At 55.9% G+C, this 22,572-nt stretch overlaps 1 protein-coding gene across 3 annotated transcripts in view; it reads right to left on the bottom strand.

Annotated features, from left to right (window-relative positions):
• Positions 1-22,572, bottom strand: part of LOC116947698 (neuronal PAS domain-containing protein 3-like) — an 85,262-nt gene that overhangs the window by 39,850 nt on the left and 22,840 nt on the right. For all 3 annotated transcript variants that reach the window (XM_076071021.1, XM_032963711.2, XM_076071022.1), the window contains 2 exons: positions 5,423-5,667; positions 1,657-1,739 (listed from right to left, as the gene is read on the bottom strand). In XM_076071021.1, the coding sequence (XP_075927136.1) occupies positions 1,657-1,739; positions 5,423-5,667 (328 nt within the window). The remainder of the gene's footprint in view (positions 1-1,656; positions 1,740-5,422; positions 5,668-22,572) is intronic.

The following is a 22,572-nucleotide window of genomic DNA, read 5'->3' on the forward strand; positions in this document are numbered from 1 at the left end:
TGTTGTTGAGAACGATCCTAAACGGGCGTGCCAATCTCTCTTAGTGGCGCGATCTAATTACGCGCGTGTGGTTCTCCCATACGCTTAGAGACCCCGGTAATTCATCCCAGCCTCGCGACCCCGCGTAGCTTGGGCGTGCTTGAAGAGCCACGCTGTGTGGCTGGCACATGTTCCCTCGGAGAGCGAGGGAGCGAAGGAGCGAGGGAGCGGGGGAGCGGGGGAGCGAAGGAGGGATGGAGTGAGGGTGCGAAGCAGACAGGGAGCAAGGGAGGGAGCGAGAAAGGGAGCGAGGGAGCAGGGGAGCGAGGGAGCGAGGGAGCGGAGCAGTGGGGGAGCGAGGGAGCGAGGGAGCGGAGCAGTGGGGGAGTGGGGGAGCGAGGGAGCGAGGGAGCGGAGCAGTGGGGGAGCGAGGGAGCGAGGGAGCGGAGGAGGAACAGAGCGAGGGAGCGAGGGAGCGAGTCTGACAGCAGCGTCAATCGGAAAAGCAGAGAGCGGCAACGCCGGGCGCGCGACCATCACGACGAGCGCGCCGCATTCCTCCCCGGGACCCACCCCCACCCCACTCCCCTGAACCACCGCCGGGGGCGGCCGTGGCTACAGGTGTCCCTGGCATCGCGCCACGCACCCCCCCCCCACCCCCACAAACTCCACCGTCCGTCACCGCTCCGCGCCTCCGAGCGGGAACCCGAGCAGCGGCAGCCGCGGGGCGCCGCTCAAAGTCAACGTCGGCGTCCACCCCGCAGGGCGGCGGACATTTCCACATTCCTATGGCAAGGGCCGTTTTTTTGTCGAAACGTCGTCGGCGCAACGCGGAGAGGTGCTTGTGCTGCGAGTGTGGCCGGGCTGTTCGGGGGCGGGGGTCTCTCCTCCTCCGATAAAAAATAAAATAAATGCGCGGCCTTTTTTTGTTCACGCCGAAATTTGTGGGTGCCGCGCTGAGCGTCTCCACGGAGCGTCAGAAAACGTCATGGGATCCCCCGTGCCAGTATCAAAATCTAAGAATGGGTTGTACCCTTTCTGGCAATGAAACAGGAGGTGTTAATATGTAAAAACAGCAAACAGAAACCCTCTGCAAGGAGTCACGTCTGCATTATCCACATAAACTTTGTGGTGAACATGCAAACAGAAGAATAAACATGCTCTGAGAGTATATGATGCATTGTCTTTGAAACTTATTGGTTCACACCAGACCGATCAGTTTCGTATTCACCACAAATACGTGTCATTAATGCAGACACGAGTCCTTGCAAAAAGGTTACACTTTGGTGTTTTAAACATCCTAACACAACTGTTTTATTGCCAGAAAGGGTAAAACCTATTCTTGTGTCAGAAAACTCCGCCTTGCAAGTTGTTATTGTTGTTATTGCCCGAGATGGAGGCATCGGCATGATTCCACCAACATCCGTTCAGACGCAAGTCTGGGTCACGGGCCCTAACCCTGGTATTCACCCTGGCGCTGAGCCTAAAATTGACCTCGGCACTGACCCTGGTATTGACCTTCGTGTTCATTCTCGTATTGACCCTAGCTAGCGCTGACGTGCATTCACACCGGGTGCGCACCCTGGCGCTGACCCCGGTATACAAAGCTGGCGCTGACCTCGATATTGACCCTGGCGCGGACCCTGGTGCCAGAACCCCCCCGCCCCCACGTCTCACCTGCAGGACGTGGCTCCCCAGGTGCTGCTCAAACACCTCCTGCGCCAGCGCGCTGGGGCTCCTACGCCGCTGAACGCCGATCGCTGCACGCGCACGCAAACACACGGACACACACGGACACACGCAAACACACGGACACACACGGACACACGCAAACACACGGACACACACGGACACACGCGGACACACGGACACACACGGACACACGCAAACACACGGACACACACGGACACACGCAAACACACGGACACACACGGACACACGCAAACACACGGACACACGCAAACACACGGACACACGCAAACACACGGACACACACGGACACACGCAAACACACGGATACACACGGACACACGCAAACACAAAGACACACGCAAACACACGGACACACACGGGCACACGCAAACACACGGACACACGCAAACACACGGACACACACGGACACACGCAAACACACAGACACACACGAACACACGCAAACACACATGGACACACGCCAACACACGGACACACGCAAACACACGCAAACACAAAGACACACGCAAACACACGGACACACATGGACACACGCAAACACACGCAAACACACGGACACACATGGACACACGCAAACACACGGACACACGCAAACACACACGGACACACGCAAACACACAGACACACACGAACACACGCAAACACACGAACACACACGGACACACGCAAACACACAGACACACACAAACACACGGACACACATTGTCACAGGTCCCACGTGGTGGCCTTAACAGACTGGCCGGGGCAAGGCCCTGCTAGCGAGCCGCGCTTATGATGAAAGGCCGGCAACGGCTCACGAGAAGGTGGGTGGTCGACACCGTGACCGGCCGCCTTTGTCTCCCCAGCGTCGATACACCGCACCAGGCGCTTATTTAAAGCCGCGTGGAGGTATAAGCGCGTGCGTGTGTGTAGCACAGGCACGCGCGCAACACGCAGGGGCATGTACGCGCACGCTCACTACCGTCATCGTGAGCACAGTCCTGCCAAAGAGACATTGCATGGAACGTCGGCCGTTTAATGAGGTCAGCATGAACGACGACGACGATGTCATTTGACAGCGCTGCCCAACGCAGTCCCCGTCGGTGGAACTCCACCCCGGGGTGTTTCTCATCTGCCAACGTCCAACATCGAAAGACCCGACCCGAGTGTCTGGGTCGAGCGTTTTATCACCGCCACGCTGTGCTACAAACACGGGGAGAGCGAGAGTGGCGCCCCCGTGGCTAGGAGATGTTAACTCCCTCGCTTGGTGTGCAGGAGGTCGTGGGTTCGATCCCGACCCTGACGCCTGCTGCTGCTGCTGTATATTTGTAGTTTTCGTGTCTCTCTCCCCGTGGTCCCGTGGATTTTTTCTCCGGATGCTCCAGTTTTTCCCCTCCACATTTAGAATCAGCGCCACGCGTTCAGAGTATTTGGCTGCTGCTATAAATGTCCACGTGATGATAAGCCACTTCGTTGACCTTTCATTTGTGGCCCAGTTGCTTCTGAAAAAGAGCTACATAGCTCATTGGGCCTTACCCGGTAAAATAAAAAAAAAACTGTTTCGTTTAGAGTGCCGGGCCTTGGCCGCCACCGCCCCCCTCCCCGTGCGGGCGGTCCCAGGCGACCCATCCTCTTTCGCTCGTTGCCGAGCGCAGGGCCCAGAGAACCAGGATGCCAAGCGGCCCGCGGTGAGCAGCACGATTGAGGTTGTAATAGGTGAGAGTTGACACGTGCGTTAAATTGAGCGCGGTTGCGACGATGGCAGTGGTGGTGGTGGTGGGAGGAGGAGAGAATTCCACAGCGGAGCAGCAGTGCACGCGGGAAGCAGCAGACAGACGTCTTGTGACCAGCAGTGTGGTGAGTGGGTGAGTGGGCGAGTCAGTGGGTCCGTGAGTGGGTGGGTGGGTGGCTGCTTGAGTGGGTGAGTGGGTCAGTGAGTGAATGGGTGGGTGAGTGAGTGATTGAGCGAGTAAGTGGGTGAGTGGGTGGGCGAGTGAGTAGGCGTGTTAGTGGACGGGTGAGCGAGTGGGTGAGTGAGCGAGTCAGTGCGTCAGTGAGTGGGTGATTGAGCGAGTAAGTGGGTGAGTGGGTGGGTGAGTGAGTAAGTGGGTGAGTGGGTGAGTGGGTGAGTGAGTGAGCGAGCGAGTCACTCCTCTACACGGGTGATTTCTGATTATATAACAACGTGCGCGGGGCAGCACCTTGTCTCGGCACATCATTCACGCCGCCGCCACCACCAGCACCACCACCACTCCCACCTCTCGCCGGCCTCGGTGCGTAGCCCGAAGGTCCCGCGTGTCACCGTGAGAAATATATCTCTCTCCCCACGGCGCACTTCATTATTAATCCCAGGCACTACATCAATCCTCGTCACGCCGGGAATATTAACGCAGGCAACTGCCAGAGGGAGTCCGCTGCTCGAACAAGTCTGAGACTCCTCCCCCCGCCCCCCCCCCGCCCCCCTCCACTCCCCGCAGCGACCGCCGGTGTCTTAAACTTAATAACGCTCCGTCAGATTCCGTGCGGGCGTTTTAGCGCCGGAGAATAATTACCGCTGATAACACGCGAGCGGGCGAGCTGGTGGGTGCTGTGGCTGCATGCACGACAGAGAGAGAGAGAGTGGGGCCGGCCGGGAGGAGGATGAGGTTCGCGGTCTCGGAGACTTGCGGGGGAAGGGGGGGGGAGTTTCTTTCTCTCTCAAGTTCCTGCGTCTTAAACGAGCGTCGAGGCATCGCTGACCGGCTCCTGTCTGGAGCCCCGCAGAAAATTCCGCATTCATATGGCGGGGGCGAGTCTATCCTTACCGCAACCACAGTTGATTCATCTCCCGTTTGATCAACTCCCAGAGAAAGGATGATGGGATGGGGGGATGGGGGGACAACCCTTGACCCAACACCGGGATTTGAACTCGTGACCTCTCCGCTCCGCCACTCTCTCTGCCGCGTGTTTAGACTGGATATTCCCGCACCCCTGTGGGGACGTCAACAAGATGACGAGAGAGAGAGAGAGAGGGGGAATCGGGGTGACAGTTCCTCGAAGCGGTCAGCTCACACCGTGGTGCGGAGCCGATCGGCACGTTGGCATGACGCGCCGCGTTTGCTGGAGCGCGCGCGACAGGTGACGACGGAATGACGATGGCTAACCGTCGTCGTTGTTGTTGTTGTTGTCGCCCTCGGGCCTATGTTTTTGCGCGTGTGCGTAACACGTGGGTGGGGGGGGGGCGGCGGGGGGCAAGCGGCGAACCGTGGCGCGCCATCGCCGAGAATCCCGCAACCAACGAGCCGGTTCCGAGCCGTTGACGTCGGGCGGTCAGAGCGGGCGGCGAGGGATTAGGCAACGCGATTCGCTTTCGCTCGGCCTTCTCGACAACGACGACGGGACGGCCCGTGAAGCTCGCGGCGAGTGGATTTTGAACGCTTGGGAGCGATCGAGCAAGGGAACAAAGCACAGCGCAGGCAGCAACGAGGCGCTGTGCTTCGTAACCGCTGTGCCGTGATAAACGACGGAATTTTAGGAGAGGATCGTGAGCTGGGAGAAACGGGCCATGCAGTTCAGCGGTCGATCCAGCCTCCCGCCCTCCACCCCATCTGCATTGGTGCACCCGGCGCTGTGTCCGGTCACGGGAGAGATGCAAGGCGGGCGGGCGGACGGACGGACGGACGCACAAACGGACGCGTGGACGAACGAACGCGAGCAGGGGCGGCCGCGCCGCTACGCGGTGACCAGGAAGGGGCCTCGCCCCGACTCCCACCTTTGACCGAGGTGTTGGGCGGCGGCCCCTCGCTGCGGAGGTTCCAGGGCGGGTCGCCGTGGGCCGCGAAGTTGCGGATCTTCAGGTAGCTGATGGTGAGGCGCACGATGGAGGCCTTGTCGAGTTGGCTCGTGATGGCGCCGGGCAGCGGCAGCAGCTTGGCCAGCTCGTAGAACTCGAAGTTCTCCTTGCCGCGCCGTGAGCGAGCCGCATCACGAGACTTCTCCTTGCGGACCATCTGCAGCCTGGCGGGTGGCGGGTGGGGGGTGAGGTGGGGTCGGTGGTTGTCGTTGGCATCGGTAGCATCATCATCATCAATATGCCATAATCACAAGAATCGTCGTGATAACAATAACAACAACAACGTCAACAACAACAACGTCAAGAGCAACAACAACGTCAACAACAACAACAATGTCAACCTGTAACGCGTCATCACCGCTGTCGCGCCCGCCGCACGGTATTCGGTTGAAAACTTGAGAAATGATTGTTGTTGTCGCCGTTGCGTTTCGCCTGCTGTCCTTCGATTAGCGCGAAAGAAGTCCAACATACGTACTACGTAAGTATCCGCTCATCGCTCCCGTACAGAGAGCGGGAGGACGAGTCGGTAGCGTCAGGAGGAGGAACCACAAACAAGGAGTGGGAAGGCAGCAGCAGCAGCAGCCACGCGGCTCCACCAACAATTCCCCAAGCTCTGCAGTCCTCTACACATGCAGGTGTTACCGCCCAATTGGGAGGAAACCAGAGAACCCGGAGGAAACCCACGCATGCGAGGGGGAAACATTCTATCCCATAGAGACGGACACACAATTGGGAATCAGCGCTTTCAGCATCACGACTAGTGTCAGCATCGTCAGCAGCATAATCCCCATCATCACTACACCATCATCATCACTACATCATTGCTATCATTACCATCATTGCCATCATCACTATACAATTGCTATCATCACTACATCATTACCATCATCACTACACCATCACCATCATCACTATCATCGCCATTATCACTACACCATCATCATCACTACATCATTACTATCATTACCATCATCACTATACAATCGCTATCATCACCATCATCACTACATCATCGCCATCATCACGATCATTACCAACATCACCATCATCACTATACAATCGCTATCATCACTATCGTCACCATCATCACTATCATCGCCATCATCACGGCCACTCACACGGCTCGGAGGGCCGTCCGTGGCCGAAGTGGCGGTGCAGCCATAGGCGGTGGGGGTCGTAGTGAGCCCCCACCCCCCCCCCCCCCCGGGGTCCCCCTTCAATTCAACAACAACCAGCGCCCGCGCCAGGCAGCTCAGCACGTCGACTACGAGCGTGGCCCCCCCACGCGAAGCCCCTCCCCCCCCCACGCGAAGCCTCCTACCCCCCCCGCCACGCGAAGCCCCCTACCCCCCCCCCCCGCGAAGAGCTCTCGCTCCGACCGCCCAACTCCAGGAGCGCACGAGAGTCGTGGGTCCAGGGCTGGGCTGGGGGGGGGGTGACCTTGGGGGCGATTGACCCCCTCCCTTCAAGACGGCAACAATTGGTATTGTTTCACCGATGTTTACTAATTAAAATATAGCGAGCAATTATTTTGTATTATTATTCACTTAGGGCTCTATTTAAAAATATTTATATTGTGGGACTCCCCCTCCCCCCTGCACACCCCACCCCCTCCCCGCCCGCCTAGAGAAGTTTCCAGATCTGCCTCGACCTCATGGGCATCACGGTGCCGAAGCACGGGTGGCGGGGGTCGATTGACCATTCATAATAAAGGTTTTGGGTTAGATCGCGTTATTGATGTGTCGCAACCCTTCACCACCCGACACGGCCAATCAGTGAAAAGAAAAGTGTCACGTTGACAAAAGACAAGATAGTTCACTACTTTAGCACACCTGGTGTGTTGAAGAGTGAATCCACAACATTTACAATTTTTGAGTAAGACGTTTCGCTGGTAATTACATCCCCAGCATCATCGGGCGATTTGCCAGAATAGTGAAGCCCTCCACCTGCCCCCGGTCTTAAATAGAGCAGCAGCAGGGTGACGTCATCATTTAACCCAATTTGATTGGCCGTGTCGGTGGCGGAGGGTTGCGAGACATTCATAAATAACGCGATCTAACACAAAAAACCTTTATTGTGAATAATACTGGTCGCGAAAGCGCACGTGTTAAATCGATTGACCATACTTCACCACGCCGGTTGAGTGCGAGTTGATGATAAAAATGAGGGTCGGGGGTGGTGGGGGGGGGGATATACGACCGGCACAGACGTCACCGGCCCCCTGACGTCAGCCGCGGGCCCGGGAATCGAACTCTGGCGCGCGTGGTTGACCGGCGCGGCACTTTGCGGAACGGCCGAAGCACGGCCGTTGGGGCGGCCTCGCCGGCCGCGTGCCGTTGCGTCACTCACGACGACGAGTAACTCCGATCACGGTCGTGGGATTTACGAGTTTTCATCTCCTCTGTCTGGCGGCTTCGGTCGCTGTGGTCAGCAAGTCGGTTCACAGCCGAGCGGCGGGCGTTGCTCGTCACGGTGGAGGGAGCACGACGGACCTGAGGCTGCTAAGTCGCGCGTCGCAGCGCTGCGGTAAACCCTCGCTATTCATGAGCTCTGGAATCGCAAGGTTCGCACATTCGCGAGGTACCAGATGGGGGAAAAAAATAATAATATATAAATACCCAGGTAAGGCCCCACCGAGCGATGTAGCTCTTTTCCCGAAGCGACCAGGCCACAAATGAAAACTCAAACCAAGTGGCTCATAATCACGTGGAAATGTAATAGCAGCAGTTTAAACACTCTAAAGGCGTGACGTTGATTGTAAATGTGGAGGGAAAAAACCGGAGGAGCCGGAGAAAAATCCACACGACCACGGGGAGAGAGAGAGAGATGCGCAAAACCCGAAATATTCAACAGGCGTCGTCATGGTCGGTATCGAACCCACGACCTCCTGCGTACAAGGCGAGGTAGTTAACATCTCCTAGCCACCGTTCCCTATTCGCGACCCGGCAGACTCCAGTGTACACCGTGGCGCTAGGCCACCGACACCGAGGAGTTGCGCGCAGAATTTTAAATCCGAAACCGTGTGGGGTGATTAGGCACGCCACCTCGGCTGCCTGCGAATTAGGTACCAACCTTGCAGCTCTTCTCAACTGGCTATTGTGCATTTTGACTTTATTGCCCTTAATCCTGCCTCCCAAGCGTCCGCCGAGAGAGGGAGAGCGCCTCTTGCACTTTCCTTTCTCACTCCATCTCCCGAATTCCTCGCCATCATCACCACCACCACCTCGTCCATCGTCGTCAAGATGAGCACGGTTGGCTACGTAGGGCGCAAAATAAGTTCAACATACATACACAAAAAAAACCACTTCGTTCTTTACAATCTATGATTTATTTATCGTCGTCATTCTTATTAAAATGTACCATTTACACCCCTGTGTTACCTCGTACCAGGAACGTAACCACATTGTATTGTATAGTACGGCTCTCTATGCGAGTCCATGGCTCCCTGTGTGAGTCTACGTGAATATGCGAGTCTCTATGTGAGCTTGTGGTTCTCTATGTGAGCCTCCGTGTCTCCACGTGAGTCTACCACAATCTAATTGTCATGAAAAAATGTTTACTTTGTTTTGATTTTGTCACCTGGGACACCCAGGTCAGTCACGCTTGCAATGGGTGCGAGTGCCGAGTTCTCACCTCGACACACAAAATGAACGTGGCCCTGTGGCCAACACGCAAACTCCAAATACGCAATAGGCGATTCCGACCCCGACGATGCCTGCTTTATGTTGGGAGTTTCCGTGTCTCTCTCTCTCTCCCCTGTGGTGGCGTGGATTTTTCTCCGGGTCCTCCGGTTATTTCCCGCTCCACATTTACAATCAACACCTACGCGTTCACGACGTAGATTCTAAACGTGGACATTTACAGCAGCGTTTTGGCCGCGGTAAAACTCCGCGCCGCCATAAGCCGGTTTTGTCGAGCTATCATTTGCGGCGGCCAGGTCGGGTCTGACAAAGAGCTACGTAGCTCGGCATGGGCCGCCTCACCTGGGAAATAAAATACAAAAAAATTGCCGGAATAGTTCAAGTTGTAACCACCACGCGCACCTCTCCGTCCCCAGGCTCTCGCTCGGCCACGGTCGCCCGCTCCGCCCCGCCGGGGCGCTGCGCACGGGGGGGACCGCGTCTCCAGCGGCACGACGCGTCTCGAAACTAAATTCTAGATTTGAAGCTTTCGTGACTGCAAGGATCCATACTCTTTCGTTCTATTCGGTAAAGTCACGTAGGTAAAAAATAAAACAACAACAATCACGACGTTTCGACCACAACACAAGTGGCCTTCTCATCAGGTGAAGGGACCGGACTGTCCAGAGTACAGCGTTGGAGTGTCCTCTGGACAGTCCGGTCCCTTCACCTGATGAAGGCCACTTGTGTTGTGGCCGAAACGTCGTGATTTTTGTTGTTTTATTTTTACCTACGTCTCGAAACCCGTTGGGTTCTTTCTGCAAAGTCACGCAGGTGAAAAAAAAATAAGTAAATAAAATAATTTTTATTTATTTACATTTCATTTTGTCACCTACGTGACTTTACCGAAAAAAACCGAAGAGTACGGACCCTTGCAGCCACGAAAACTTCAAATCTAGAATGGTGCGTCTCGACTTGAGCACGATGCCGATCGCCGCGCCTTCGGACGAGTTTGTAACAAGATCCGACCGCGTCCGTCCGCTGCTCGCCGAGCTGTATTGGCTTCCGGTTGCCGAACGAATAAATTATTTTGAGTTGCTTGCCACGAATGAAGCACACAAAGCGTTGCCGACCATCATCGCTCGAACTGCGGCCATCCTCGCTAGCGGCGGCTTGTGGCTCGCCATCGAACAAAGGCGGCGGTCACCGCATCGCGCCCGTTCAGGTGCGCTTCTGCGCCCGTCACGAACGCTCTTATTTCTCAAAACTTATTTTTTCCCATTTAGTTTGTTGTCCTCCCCTCGCACCTACGACTACGTCGGTTGGCTACGTACAGTGCGAAAGAGGTTCAACGCACATACACCGGAGACCTGGGCTACCGAAAGCACCCAAGGCGCACTTAAAAATGTTAAGTCTCAGCTACGGCAGAAAATGATCAACGTCAACGCCGTGCCCGCTGCTTGACGACGCGAGACTTTGATGTCGCCCGTCCCACCCGGGCGACCGTCACAAGGGAAGGGTCGGGGTCTCGGCAGGGACCTCGCCAGCGTTGACAAAGGGCAGAGGCGACCCGCGGATCCTTTGTGAACGACGGCGCCGCCGCCGCCGCTGCCGCACGAGCCGCTCCTTCCACGCGCTTGACGCTCCCTCACGCTCGCAACGCTCCTCACGCACAACGCTCCCTCACGCTCCCTCACGCTCGCACTGCTCACCGCTCCCTCATGCACAACGCTCCCTCATGCACAACGCTCCCTCACGCTCCCTCACGTTCACCGCTCCCTCACGCTCCCTCACGCTCACCGCTCCCTCACGCTCCCTCACGCTCACCGCTCCCTCACGCTCACCGCTCCCTCACGCTCCCTCACGCTCACCGCTCCCTCACGCTCCCTCACGCTCACCGCTCCCTCACGCTCCCTCACGCTCACCGCTCCCTCACGTCCCTCACGCTCCCTCACGCACAACGCTCCCTCACGCTCCCTCACGCACAACGCTTCCTCACGCTCCCTCACGCTCAACGCTCCCTCACGCACAACGCTCCCTCACGCTCTCTCATGCACAATGCTCCCTCACGCTCCCTCACGCTCGCACTGCTCACCGCTCCCTCATGCACAACGCTCCCTCACGCTCACCGCTCCCTCACGCTCCCTCACGCTCACCGCTCCCTCACGCTGCCTCACGCTCACCGCTCCCTCACGCTCACCGCTCCCTCACGCTCAACGCTCCCTCACGCTCACCGCTCCCTCACGCTCCCTCACGCTCACCGCTCCCTCACGCTCCCTCACGCTCCCTCATGCTCCCTCACGCACAACGCTCCCTCACGCTCAACGCTCCCTCACGCTCCCTCACGCACAACGCTCCCTCACGCTCCCTCACGCTCAATGCTCCCTCGCACCATTCTCCAGCCTGGGTCACCTGTTGCGACGCGACTGCTCAGTTGATCTCAGTTGGCATTGAAATAAAAACAAAACAGAACAGAGTTGAGCCGAGCGACTCGTCGCCCTCGTTCCGACAATGACGGAACGAGAGCAGCGAGGGAACGAAGAGAGCGAGGGGAGCGCGGGGAGTGAGAGAGCGAGGGGAGTGAGGGGAGGGAGGGGAGTGAGGGGAGTGAGGGAATGAGTGGTGCGAGAGAGTGACGGAAGTGAGGGGAGCGAGAGAGAGTGAGGGGAGTGAGGGGAGTGAGGGGAGCGAGAGAGATTGAGGGGAGCGAGAGAGATTGAGGGGAGCGAGAGAGATTGAGGGGAGCGAGAGAGAGAGTGAGAGAGTGAGAGAGTGAGGGGAGCGAGAGAGAGTGAGGGGAGTGAGAGAGAGTGAGAAAGAGTGAGGGGAGTGAGGGGAGCGAGAGAGAGTGAGGGCAGCGAGAGAGAGTGAGGGGAGTGAGAGAGAGTGAGAGAGAGCGAGGGGAATGAGGGGAGGGAGGGGAGTGAGGGAATGAGGGGAGTGAGGGAATGAGGGGAGTGAGGGGAGTGAGAGATATTGAGGGGAGTGAGATAGAGTGAGAGAGAGTGAGGGGAGCGAGAGAGAGTGAGGGGAGTGAGGGAATGAGTGGTGCGAGAGAGTGAGAGAGAGTGAGGGGAGCGAGAGAGAGTGAGAGAGAGAGTGAGGGGAGTGAGAGAGAGTGAGGGGAGTGAGAGAGAGTGAGAGAGATTGAGGGGAACGAGAGATTGAGGGGAGTGAGGGGAGTGAGAGAGAGTGAGAGAGATTGAGGGGAACGAGAGAGTGAGGGGAGTGAGGGGATTGAGGGGAGTGAGAGGGTGAGAGAGAGTGAGGGGAGTGACGGGAGTGAGGGGAGCGAGAGAGAGTGAGAGAGAGTGAGGGGAGCGAGAGAGAGTGAGAGAGAGTGAGGGGAGCGAGAGAGTGAGGGGAGTGAGGGGATTGAGGGGAGTGAGAGGGTGAGAGATAGTGAGGGGAGTGACGGGAGTGAGGGGAGCGAGAGAGAGTGAGAGAGAGTGAGGGGAGCGAGAGAGAGTGAGAGAGAGTGACGGGAGTGAGGGGAGTGAGGGGATTGAGAGAGTGAGGGGAGTTAGAGAGATTGAGGGGAGTGAGGGGAGTGAGGGTGCCCTCCACGGGGTTGGTGGTGTTCGTTGCATGCGGTTGCATCAGCGGAGCGGCGGAGTAAAGTCCCCGCTCTTATCACGAAGCCACAACTTACAGCAGCAGCAGCAGCCGCGAGTGGTGCTCATTACAACAACACCAATCACACTCCTCCTCCTCTTCCCCGGGCATCGTTCTCGACGACGTCCGACGTTTCCCCCCGCGTGCCGGGGGGCTTCGTCAGCAGTGCAACGAAACGCGGCAAGAAGAATCTCTCAGCCCGCGGTGTGCGCGTGAACTTTGGACGCCGAGGCGAACAGCACGCACACCAGTACAGTACAACCCGCAGAGGCTTACAGAGGCCAAATTGATTTTTAATTTCAAGTTTGTAGCAAAAAAAACAATTTACAACTTGTCTTTACTTTAAGCGCAGCGCTCAGTTTACACGTGATTCAATTAAACGAATGACAGGTGAATTAAAATAATAACAGGGATTTAATTTTCCCTGTCGCTCCGACGAAGGAAGGATTCTATGGTGAGTAGACGACACTCAGCCCGGTCATCAATGGCTGCACAAGGAAAAAAAAAACCATCGCCTTAAAATAGCTTCGGCACTCAAATTGACAAAATTCCAAATTTCGAAATTAAAAAGATCTCTTTGACCGTCACGCAACGAGCTGGGCTACTTCACAACATTTATTTTTTTACCTCGCCACGTTCGCCAATTCTGCACAATACCACTGCAGCAGCTGCTTTGCACCTTACGATGAAATCTTAGCAAACGTCTCGTCATATCCACGCGGTTGCGGCGGTGGTGGTGGCGGCTACGCTGCTGCTGCTGCTGCTGCACGTGACTGCCTGTAACCCGGCACGATGGAGGCTGCAGCGAGGGGGTTGGCGGATCACTGCACGCAGATGTTTGGAAAACTTCCCCTCGCACGGGCGCCGAGGAGGAGCCGTACCCTGGCTCGCCCTGGACGCACAGAAAGTCGTCCACTGTTCCATCTGTTCCATCTGCATGGGATAGAACGTTGCTCCTTTTCACGCGTGCGCTTTTTGTCTGGGTGCTTCGGTTTCCCACCACGTGTCCAGACATTAATTGGCCGAGAACATCCGAAATGTGGAGGGTCCGCAGAGCTTCGCCAATTGTTGGCACCCAAGCTGGCTGCCGCCTGATGATGCTTGTTGTCACCACCGGCGAAACGTCGGACTCCAATTGCAAATGCTGCGGGTTTACTCTCCAACAGCACCGGTGTGCCGAACCGGTAACGAATCGAACACGTTTTGGTTACGAGACAAACCTTGCTAATTGGCTGTGCCGGGTGGCAGCGTGTTTAATGACATCTATATTCTTGATTCTTTCGGTAAAGTCATGTAGCTAAAACAAAATAAAACAATTAAATCATGAAAAATATCTCTTTGACCGTCACACAATCGCTGCACTTGGCTGCTGCCAAGTGCAGCGATCTTACTGTGACTGTTCCACCTGAAGACGGAAGCTTGTGTTGCCTCCGAAACGTCGTGATTTAATTGTTTTATTTTATTTTACCTACATGACTTTACCGAAAAAGAAAAAATAGAGTATGAATCCTTGCAGTCACGAAAGCTTCAAATCTAGAACATCTATATTCTTGATTCTTTCGGTAAAGTCACGTAGAAGGGAAACAATAAAATAATAAAAATATAAAACAATAAAATTCTCACGACGTTTCGACTGCAACACAAGCAATCATCATCAGGTGTGAATACCACAGCAAGAAAATTTGAAAAAAATGGCGGTTATTTTTAACGTTAGCACCACGGAGAGCGATTTTACAGTTTGCTCAGATGGACGAGTCCATCTATGTTCGGAAAAGAGGAGGGGGGAGACGAAAAATAATGGATGCGGTCTGAAAGCCACCTTAAACGTGATCAATCAATTAAAACCCGAAATGGAATATGAATCCCTGCAGTCACAAAAGCTTTAAGACAACATCTATATTTGTTTTATTGCGATCTTACCCCAAAAAAACCACCTCTATTGTGGATATCATCATCATCATCTTGGCTTCACTGGAAAAGCAGGCGGCCATGACGATAGCTCTGGGGGCTCTCACCTCGATGCGCAAATGACAAGATAATTAAAATCACCGCGACGCAGTTTGACTTGGTGCTCCGTGCCCTGCGCGTAGAGCATCCGAGGTCGCTTCACGATACACAAACTCAAACCCGTAGAATACTCAAAACCACTGGCCAATCAATACTCAAAACCACTGGCCAACCAATACTCAAAACCACTGGCTGGAGAATACTCAAAACCACTGGCCAATCAATACTCAAAACCACTGGCCAATCGATAATCACAACCACTGGCCAATCGATAATCAAACCCACTGACCAATTAATAATTAAACCCACTGACCAATCAATAATTAAACCCACTGGCCAATCAATAATCAAAACCACTGACCAATCAATACTCAAAACCACTGACCAATCAATAATTAAAACCGCTGGCCCATCAATAATTAAACCCACTGGCCAATCAATAATCAAAACCACTGGCCAATCAATACTCAAAATTACTGGCCAATCAATAATTAAAACCACTGGCCAATAAATAATCAAAACCACTGGCCAATAAATAATCAAACCCCCTGTCCAATCAATAATCAAAACCACTGGCCCATCAATACTCAAAATTACTGGCCAATCAATACTCAAAACCACTGGCCAATCGATAATCAAAACCACTGGCCCATCAATACTCAAAATCACTGGCCAATCGATAATCAAAATCACTGGCCAATCGATAATCAAAACCACTGGCCAATCGATAACCACAAGTAGTGGCCACTCACTTAGCCACTCGGTTACCCACCTCACTCGGCCACCTCACTCTCTCACCCACCCACCTCACTCTCTCACCAACCCATCAGCTACTCGCTCAGCCACCCGGTTACCCACCTCACTCGGCCACCCACCCACCCACCTCACTCTCTCACCAACCCACCTCACTCTCTCACCCACCCATCAGCAACTCGCTCAGCCACTCGGTTACCCACCTCACTCGGCCACCCACCCACCTCACTCTCTCACCAACCCATCAGCAACTCGCTCAGCCACCCGGTTACCCACCTCACTCTCTCACCAACCCATCAGCAACTCGCTCAGCCACCCGCTCGACTGCGCCTGCGACGTCCAAAGTGACAAGGGGGGCGGCACTGCGGATGCAGGGCGCCCCCCCTCTTCCTCCCCCCCCCCCTTCTCATTTGAAACGACTTCGAGGAACCAACAAGATATTATTTCGGTAACTAAACAAAAAGAAAGTCTTTCGTTGATTTTTTAAAATTATTTTTGAACCTACCTACGTGACTTAACCGAAAGACCCAAAGAATGTGAATCCCTGCAGTCACGAAAGCTTCAAGTCAAGATCGAACCAACAAGAGTTGGGTAATTCGCCAATCCCAACGAGGACACGAAGGAGGGCCTCAAGAGGCACCCCACGGGCAGTGCAACAGTCACGGCCATGGTCCCAACGACGACTCGAGGCATTGGTCACCGCCTTGCCCCCTACCCCCCCCCCCCCCCCCTTGTTCAACTCGGACTCGGATTCACGTCCACGCGTCGTCGCACGGAACGGGCGTTAGAGAACAGAGCGTTAGAGCGAGGTGTGGGAACGTGGCGTTAGAGCGAGATGTGGGGACGGGGCGTTAGAGCGAGGTGTGGGAACGTGGCGTTAGAGCGAGGTGTGGGAACGGGGCGTTAGAGCGAGGTGTGGGGACGGGGCGTTAGAGCGAGGTGTGGGAACGGGGCGTTAGAGCGAGGTGTGGGGACGGGGCGTTAGAGCGGGGTGTGGGGACGGGGCGTTAGAGCGTGGGAACGGAGCGTTAGAGCGAGGTGTGGGAACGTGGCGTTATAGTGTGTGTTAGAGCAGGCGTTAGAGCGTGGTGTGGGAACGGGGCGTTATAGTGGGTGTTAGAGCAGGCGTTATAGTGGATGTTAGAACGGGGCGTTATAGTGGGTGTTAGAGCAGGAATTAGAGTGTGTGTTAGAACAGGCGTTATAGTGGGTTGTTTTGGCGGGGCGTTAGAACGGGGGCGTTAGAGCGGCACCGCGCGTTACCACTCCGCCCGGGAAAGGTCTCCCCCACCGCCCACCGCCCACCGCCCGTGATCTCCGTCTTGATGAAGCATCGCCAATGAAAGCGGCGGCATGGCGAGCTTCACTGGGCAGACACCAGACACAACAATGTCTTTATCTGGACGACGACGACGAGGAGGAGGAGGAGGGGGGTGCGACCCTCACACCCCCCTCTGCTGGGCTCCCTCTGTGAGGCCGTGAAGGCCCGGCACAATGCAGGCGCGGAGTTGTTCCCTCTCCCACGCGCCGTGAATAATTACTCTTCCCGCGCCGGTATTGAAATATCACGAGGTGGGGGCGGTGGGGGCGGTGTGGGCGGTGGGGGGGGGAGCGTCTGCCTGGAATGGGGGCGGTGGGAGATGAGGAGGGATGGGGGATCATGGATGGTGGAGGTGGGGGTCTCTTCTTCTGTCTGTGTGCAAACATGCGCGGTCACTCCCTCCACCACCGCCCACGACCCTTGACCCTAACTCTGACCCCTGCGTGCAGCCCCGCGGTCACAACCGTGACCCCCGGGGCCCACCGCCCCGGCCTGACCTCCTCCTGACCAATGACACGCACCCCCGATGAGCACGGTTGGCTACGTACGGTGCGAAAGAAGTTCACACACACACAGGACACGAAAACACAGATGCATCCTGGGCTGTGCCGCAAGCCTCCACATTCTGGATCGACCCTACAAGAGGGGGATGGGGGGGGTTGCCAGGGTATAACCACACCACCACCTCCACCACAACCACACCACCACCTCCACCACAACCACACCACCACCTCCACCACAACCACACCACCACCTCCACCACAACCACACCACCACCTCCACCACAACCACACCACCACCTCCACCACATCACCACAACCACATCACCACCACCACCACCTCCACCACAACCACCACCTCCACCACAACCACCACCACAACCACACCACCACCTCCACTACAACCACACCACCACCTCCACCACAACCACACCACCACCTCCACCACAACCACACCACCACCTCTACCACAACCACACCACCACCTCCACCATAACCACGCCACCACCTCCACCATAACCACACCTCCACCATAACCACACCACCACCTCCACCACAACCACACCACCTCCACCACAATCACCTCTACCACGGACCCCGTTAGGCTGATGTCAAGGGGTGGGTGGACATTGTGGGGGTCTCTCAGCTTGGGGGGGGGGAGGGAGGGCTGTGTGGGAGCGCGACTCGGCTGCGAGAGGTTCGAGTCCGAGTCGGGGTGCCGGAGTCCCTGGGCGGTGCGGCCACGGCCACCGCACATCGAGTGACACGCGGCGAGGCTATTGGGAGGATTTGGCTGCTATAAACTTCCACGTGACAAGCCACTTTGCCGAGCAATCATTTGTGGCCAGGTCGCTCCTGAGAAATACGTTAATACCTTAGTGGGCTTCAGCCTGGTAAGATAAAAACAGCAAGTTGTATTTGTAGATTTGTTTAGGTGATTTGTTTACTTTCCCTATACTCTGCCCTCCTGTCGTGTTCTTTTTGTTGCACTTTTTGTTGTTGTAACTTTCCGACCCCGTGCCCCTACTGGACGTCTGCGAAAGAAAGGAGAGCTTCATAGCTCATCGGATTCCTCCTGCAGTAAGAATAAACATTCCGATTCTGATGAACGTTGACAGCGCCGCCGCCGCCGCCGCCGCCGCCGGGACCTCGCTCGGGTGTCGTAACGGCGCTCTCGGTCGTGACGATCAAAGCACCGAGCAAGGATTCGCAACGGTGAAGCGATCGGCCTGCCGGGTTGGAGAGCCCAAACCAACGCAGAGCCCAGGTATGTGTGTACAAGGTACGCGTCCGCACGGTACGCGTGTCGGGGCGGTGTGGCGAGCCTGAGGCAGCTCCTGCCCTGGTATTTTAATTCCTCCCAGTGGAGCGCAGGGGGGAGGCAGCGGCCCCCTTCTCGCTCGAGTGACACGTGCCGAGTGATACGTGCCAAGTGGTACGTGCGAGTGACATGCGCCAGGTGATACGTGGGAGTGACACGTGCCAGGTGATACGTGCCAAGTGATACGTGTCAAGTGACACGTGCGAGTGATACATGCGAGTGACACGTGTCAAGTGACACGTGCGAGTGACACGTGTCAAGTGACACGTGCGAGTGACACGTGCCGAGTGATACGTGCGAGTGACACGTGCCAGGTGATACGTGCGAGGTAATACGTGCGAGTGACACGTGTCACTTGGCACGTGCCAAGTGACACGTGCCAAGTGGCACGTGCCAAGTGACACGTGCCAAGTGACACGTGCGAGTGACACGTGCGAGTGACACGTGTCACACGTGTCAAGTGACACGTGTGACACGTGTGACACGTGCGAGTGACGAACTGGGTTTCTGTGTCATCGCCTGGTCCCCCTCCATCCCATTCCTCTTCATTCTCCGGATATTCCTACTCCAATTCCCCTATTCATCCCCTATTCATCCCCTCCCCCCTCTCCACCCCAACCCCTCCCCTCCCTCCTCCTCCTCCTCACCACAAAATCCGCCGCGCTCTTTTTGAAGCCCCCTCGCAGCGAGCAGCGCCCCGGCCCGTGTCGTGGTCGAGAACGGCACGCGGAAGGAGACACCGCGGGGCTACTTCCGAGACCACCACTCACGCACCCCCCCCACCCCACAACCCTCCTATTTTGTTTCATTCCACTTCACACGCCACGCGGCATCGTTGGCCCACACGCCCAGCTCGGGAGAAACGTTCATCACATTGGCAGCGGCGATGATATTTCCTTCCCGGCGAGAGAGGGGAGGGGGGAGATAGACGACGTTCGGTCAAATTGGGCACCAAACGGAATGCGGCGACCCTAGCGTGCACACAGCCTGGCACGAGCGCCGTGGTGGCGTCACCGCCGCTTGGCGGCGAGTGGCACCTTTTGTGGTTGATACACACATTCACTTGGCGACGACGCTGCTGCCGGGTTCTACGGATGCACGTTGAACTTCTTTCGCGCCGTACGTCGCCACACGTGCTCATCGGAGTTTGCAGTGGCGCACAATTCACGAAACTCGACGCGTTCGTCAATAAGACTCGGTGGCCTTAATCGGGAAGAAAAAAATAAATCGATAATTGGCGACGTTTCAGGCAATGGCCCTCCTTCACAGAGCACGTGCTACGAACATGAGACGCAAAGGGCCGTTGCCCAGAACGTCGTCTCGTGTATATTCTCACGATGAAGGTCAAGCGGTGGTCTTGAGGAACGCTGCAGAGCCGACTCGCGTGTTCTGATCATCGTCGTCGTCGTCGTGGTCGTCGGTGACGGGGCTGAGGCCACCAACTCCGCTGCGGCTGAGGAGCCCGGTTCACCGCGGCTGGATTCGAACCCAGGCCTCGGCTCCTCCCGACTCCCCCGGGGCCGCTCGGGCCGCCACCAAACCAATATCAAAATATCAAAATAAAATATCAAAATAAAAACGCAAAAGTTCTGCGCCCTTTCAGAGCTTTCCGCCTCAGGGTTCGCCAAAACGCAGCGGTTTGAGCATCGCCCGTTCCGTAACAACAACAACAGCAGCCGCAAACTTCCAAAGTGGCTGCTGCTGACATTGGGAATGATCGTCGCCACCGAGGTGGGGCGGGCGGCCTTTTGAACGCGAGATGACGCGCGGACCACGGCAAAGGAAGATTTTGGCGTCGCCGTGATGGATTCTCTCCCAGCGGCGGGACGGAGAGACGGGATCCGCAAATCTCAAAACGCAACGTCGCTGCACGCCCCCCGGGGATCACCCGAGACATGGAACTTCCCCTACAGGTGGCTGGGCGGTACCCCAGAGGTCGGAGACAATGAGCAGCCGCCACCTCGAGGGCCTGGGGTTTGAATTCAGGTTGTCACCGCTGCCTGCGATTAAAAACCGGGGACTTCAAGCGAGGGTCGTCTCAGCCCTGGTCAAACCATAGACTCTCGCACGGAGACCCGCAGAGATCCACAGAAGGTACATAGAGACCCGCACATTGACGCAGAGGCTCGTAGACTTGCATGGACTGAGTTGTGAATAAACAAGTGTAGCCAAGTGATGGTCGTCTCAGCCCGGTCACCGATGTCAAAAGTCACCAGTTATTCCTCGTTCAATTGAGTATGGAGCATCGCTCATGTCCTGCTTACGGTCCTAAGCCTGTTCGAAGGAAATTCCACATTTGTATGGCAGGGGCGAGTCTTTCCTTAGAACAACCGCCGGGAGCTTCTCCACGCTGGGCCGAGTCCTCCCTGGCACCGGGACTTGAACTCACAACTTTCGGACCGTGCGGCAGCCCTCCCTGCCTATGACACACAGACAAAAAAACCAAAGCTCGTTCGACGGTGCTCTTCTTGTTGTTGATGCTGCTGCTGCTTTATAGCATTGGCTGATTTCCAGCTCCGAGAATGAAAACATTAAGCGTTTGATTGGCATGCACCGAAGCACCCCTGAGCGGGGCACGCACGGCAGGTGAGGGCTGCCGTGCACGGCGAACGAGCGGTGGCGATGGGACGGTTACGCAACGTCCCCAAACCCCCTCGCTCCCCTGTGGGAGCCTTCACCGGCACACAGGGTGATGCACCGCTCGCTGCATGCGCGCCTGCGTTGGAGCGCTGCGTTGGAGCGCTGCGATGGCACTTAGAGGAGGGCACGGTTATAGGAACGACGCGGTGTGGATGGGAAAATCAAAAAAATGAAAATACGACGCAAAAAAATTAACGAGGCCTTCCAACCGCTTGCCCTGATGGGCGCAGTGGAGGCGCTCCAGCCTCGTGGCGAGAAGGGCCCTGGGTTCGACTCCCGACTAGGGGGGCACTCTTTGTGGTGTTTGTGGGTTCTCTCTCCCCCTGTTCTACAGAGTGAGTGGGGTTTGTGTCTTCTCTCTACCCCTGTTCTACAGAGTGAGTGGAGTTTGTGTGTTCTCTCTACCCCTGTTCTACAGAATGAGTGGAGTTTGTGTGTTCTCTCTACCCGCGTTCTACAGTGTGAGTGGAGTTTGTGTGTTCTCTCTACCCCTGTTCTACAGAGTGAGTGGAGTTTGTGTGTTCTCTCTACCCCTGTTCTACAGAGTGAGTGGAGTTTGTGTGTTCTCTATACCCCTGTTCTATAGTGTGAGTGGAGTTTGTGTCTTCTCTCTAGCCCTGTTCTACAGAGTGAGTGGAGTTTGTGTGTTCTCTCTACCCCTGTTCTACAGTGTGAGTGGAGTTTGTGTGTTCTCTCTACCCCCTGTTCTACAGAGTGAGTGGAGTTTGTGTGTTCTCTCTACCCCTGTTCTACAGAATGAGTGGAGTTTGTGTGTTCTCTCTTCCCGCGTTCTACAGTGTGAGTGGAGTTTGTGTGTTCTCTCTACCCCTGTTCTACAGAGTGAGTGGAGTTTGTGTGTTCTCTCTACCCCTGTTCTACAGAGTGAGTGGAGTTTGTGTGTTCTCTCTACCCCTGTTCTATAGTGTGAGTGGAGTTTGTGTGTTCTCTCTCCCCCTGTTCTACAGAGTGAGTGGAGTTTGTGTGTTCTCTCTACCCCTGTTCTATAGTGTGAGTGGAGTTTGTGTGTTCTCTCTACCCCTGTTCTACAGAGTGAGTGGAGGTTGTGTGTTCTCTCTACCCCTGTTCTACAGTGTGAGTGGAGTTTGTGTGTTCTCTCTACCCCTGTTCTACAGAGTGAGTGGAGTTTGTGTGTTCTCTCTACCCCTGTTCTACAGAGTGAGTGGAGTTTGTGTGTTCTCTCTACCCCTGTTCTACAGTGTGAGTGGAGTTTGTGTGTTCTCTCTACCCCCTGTTCTACAGAGTGAGTGGAGTTTGTGTGTTCTCTCTACCCC

This window comes from Petromyzon marinus, chromosome 31 (genome assembly GCF_048934315.1).
Source record: "Petromyzon marinus isolate PM22_M1 ecotype Great Lakes invasive population chromosome 31, UKy_Petmar_22M1.pri1.0, whole genome shotgun sequence".
NCBI classification, from domain to species: Eukaryota; Metazoa; Chordata; class Hyperoartia; order Petromyzontiformes; family Petromyzontidae; genus Petromyzon; species Petromyzon marinus.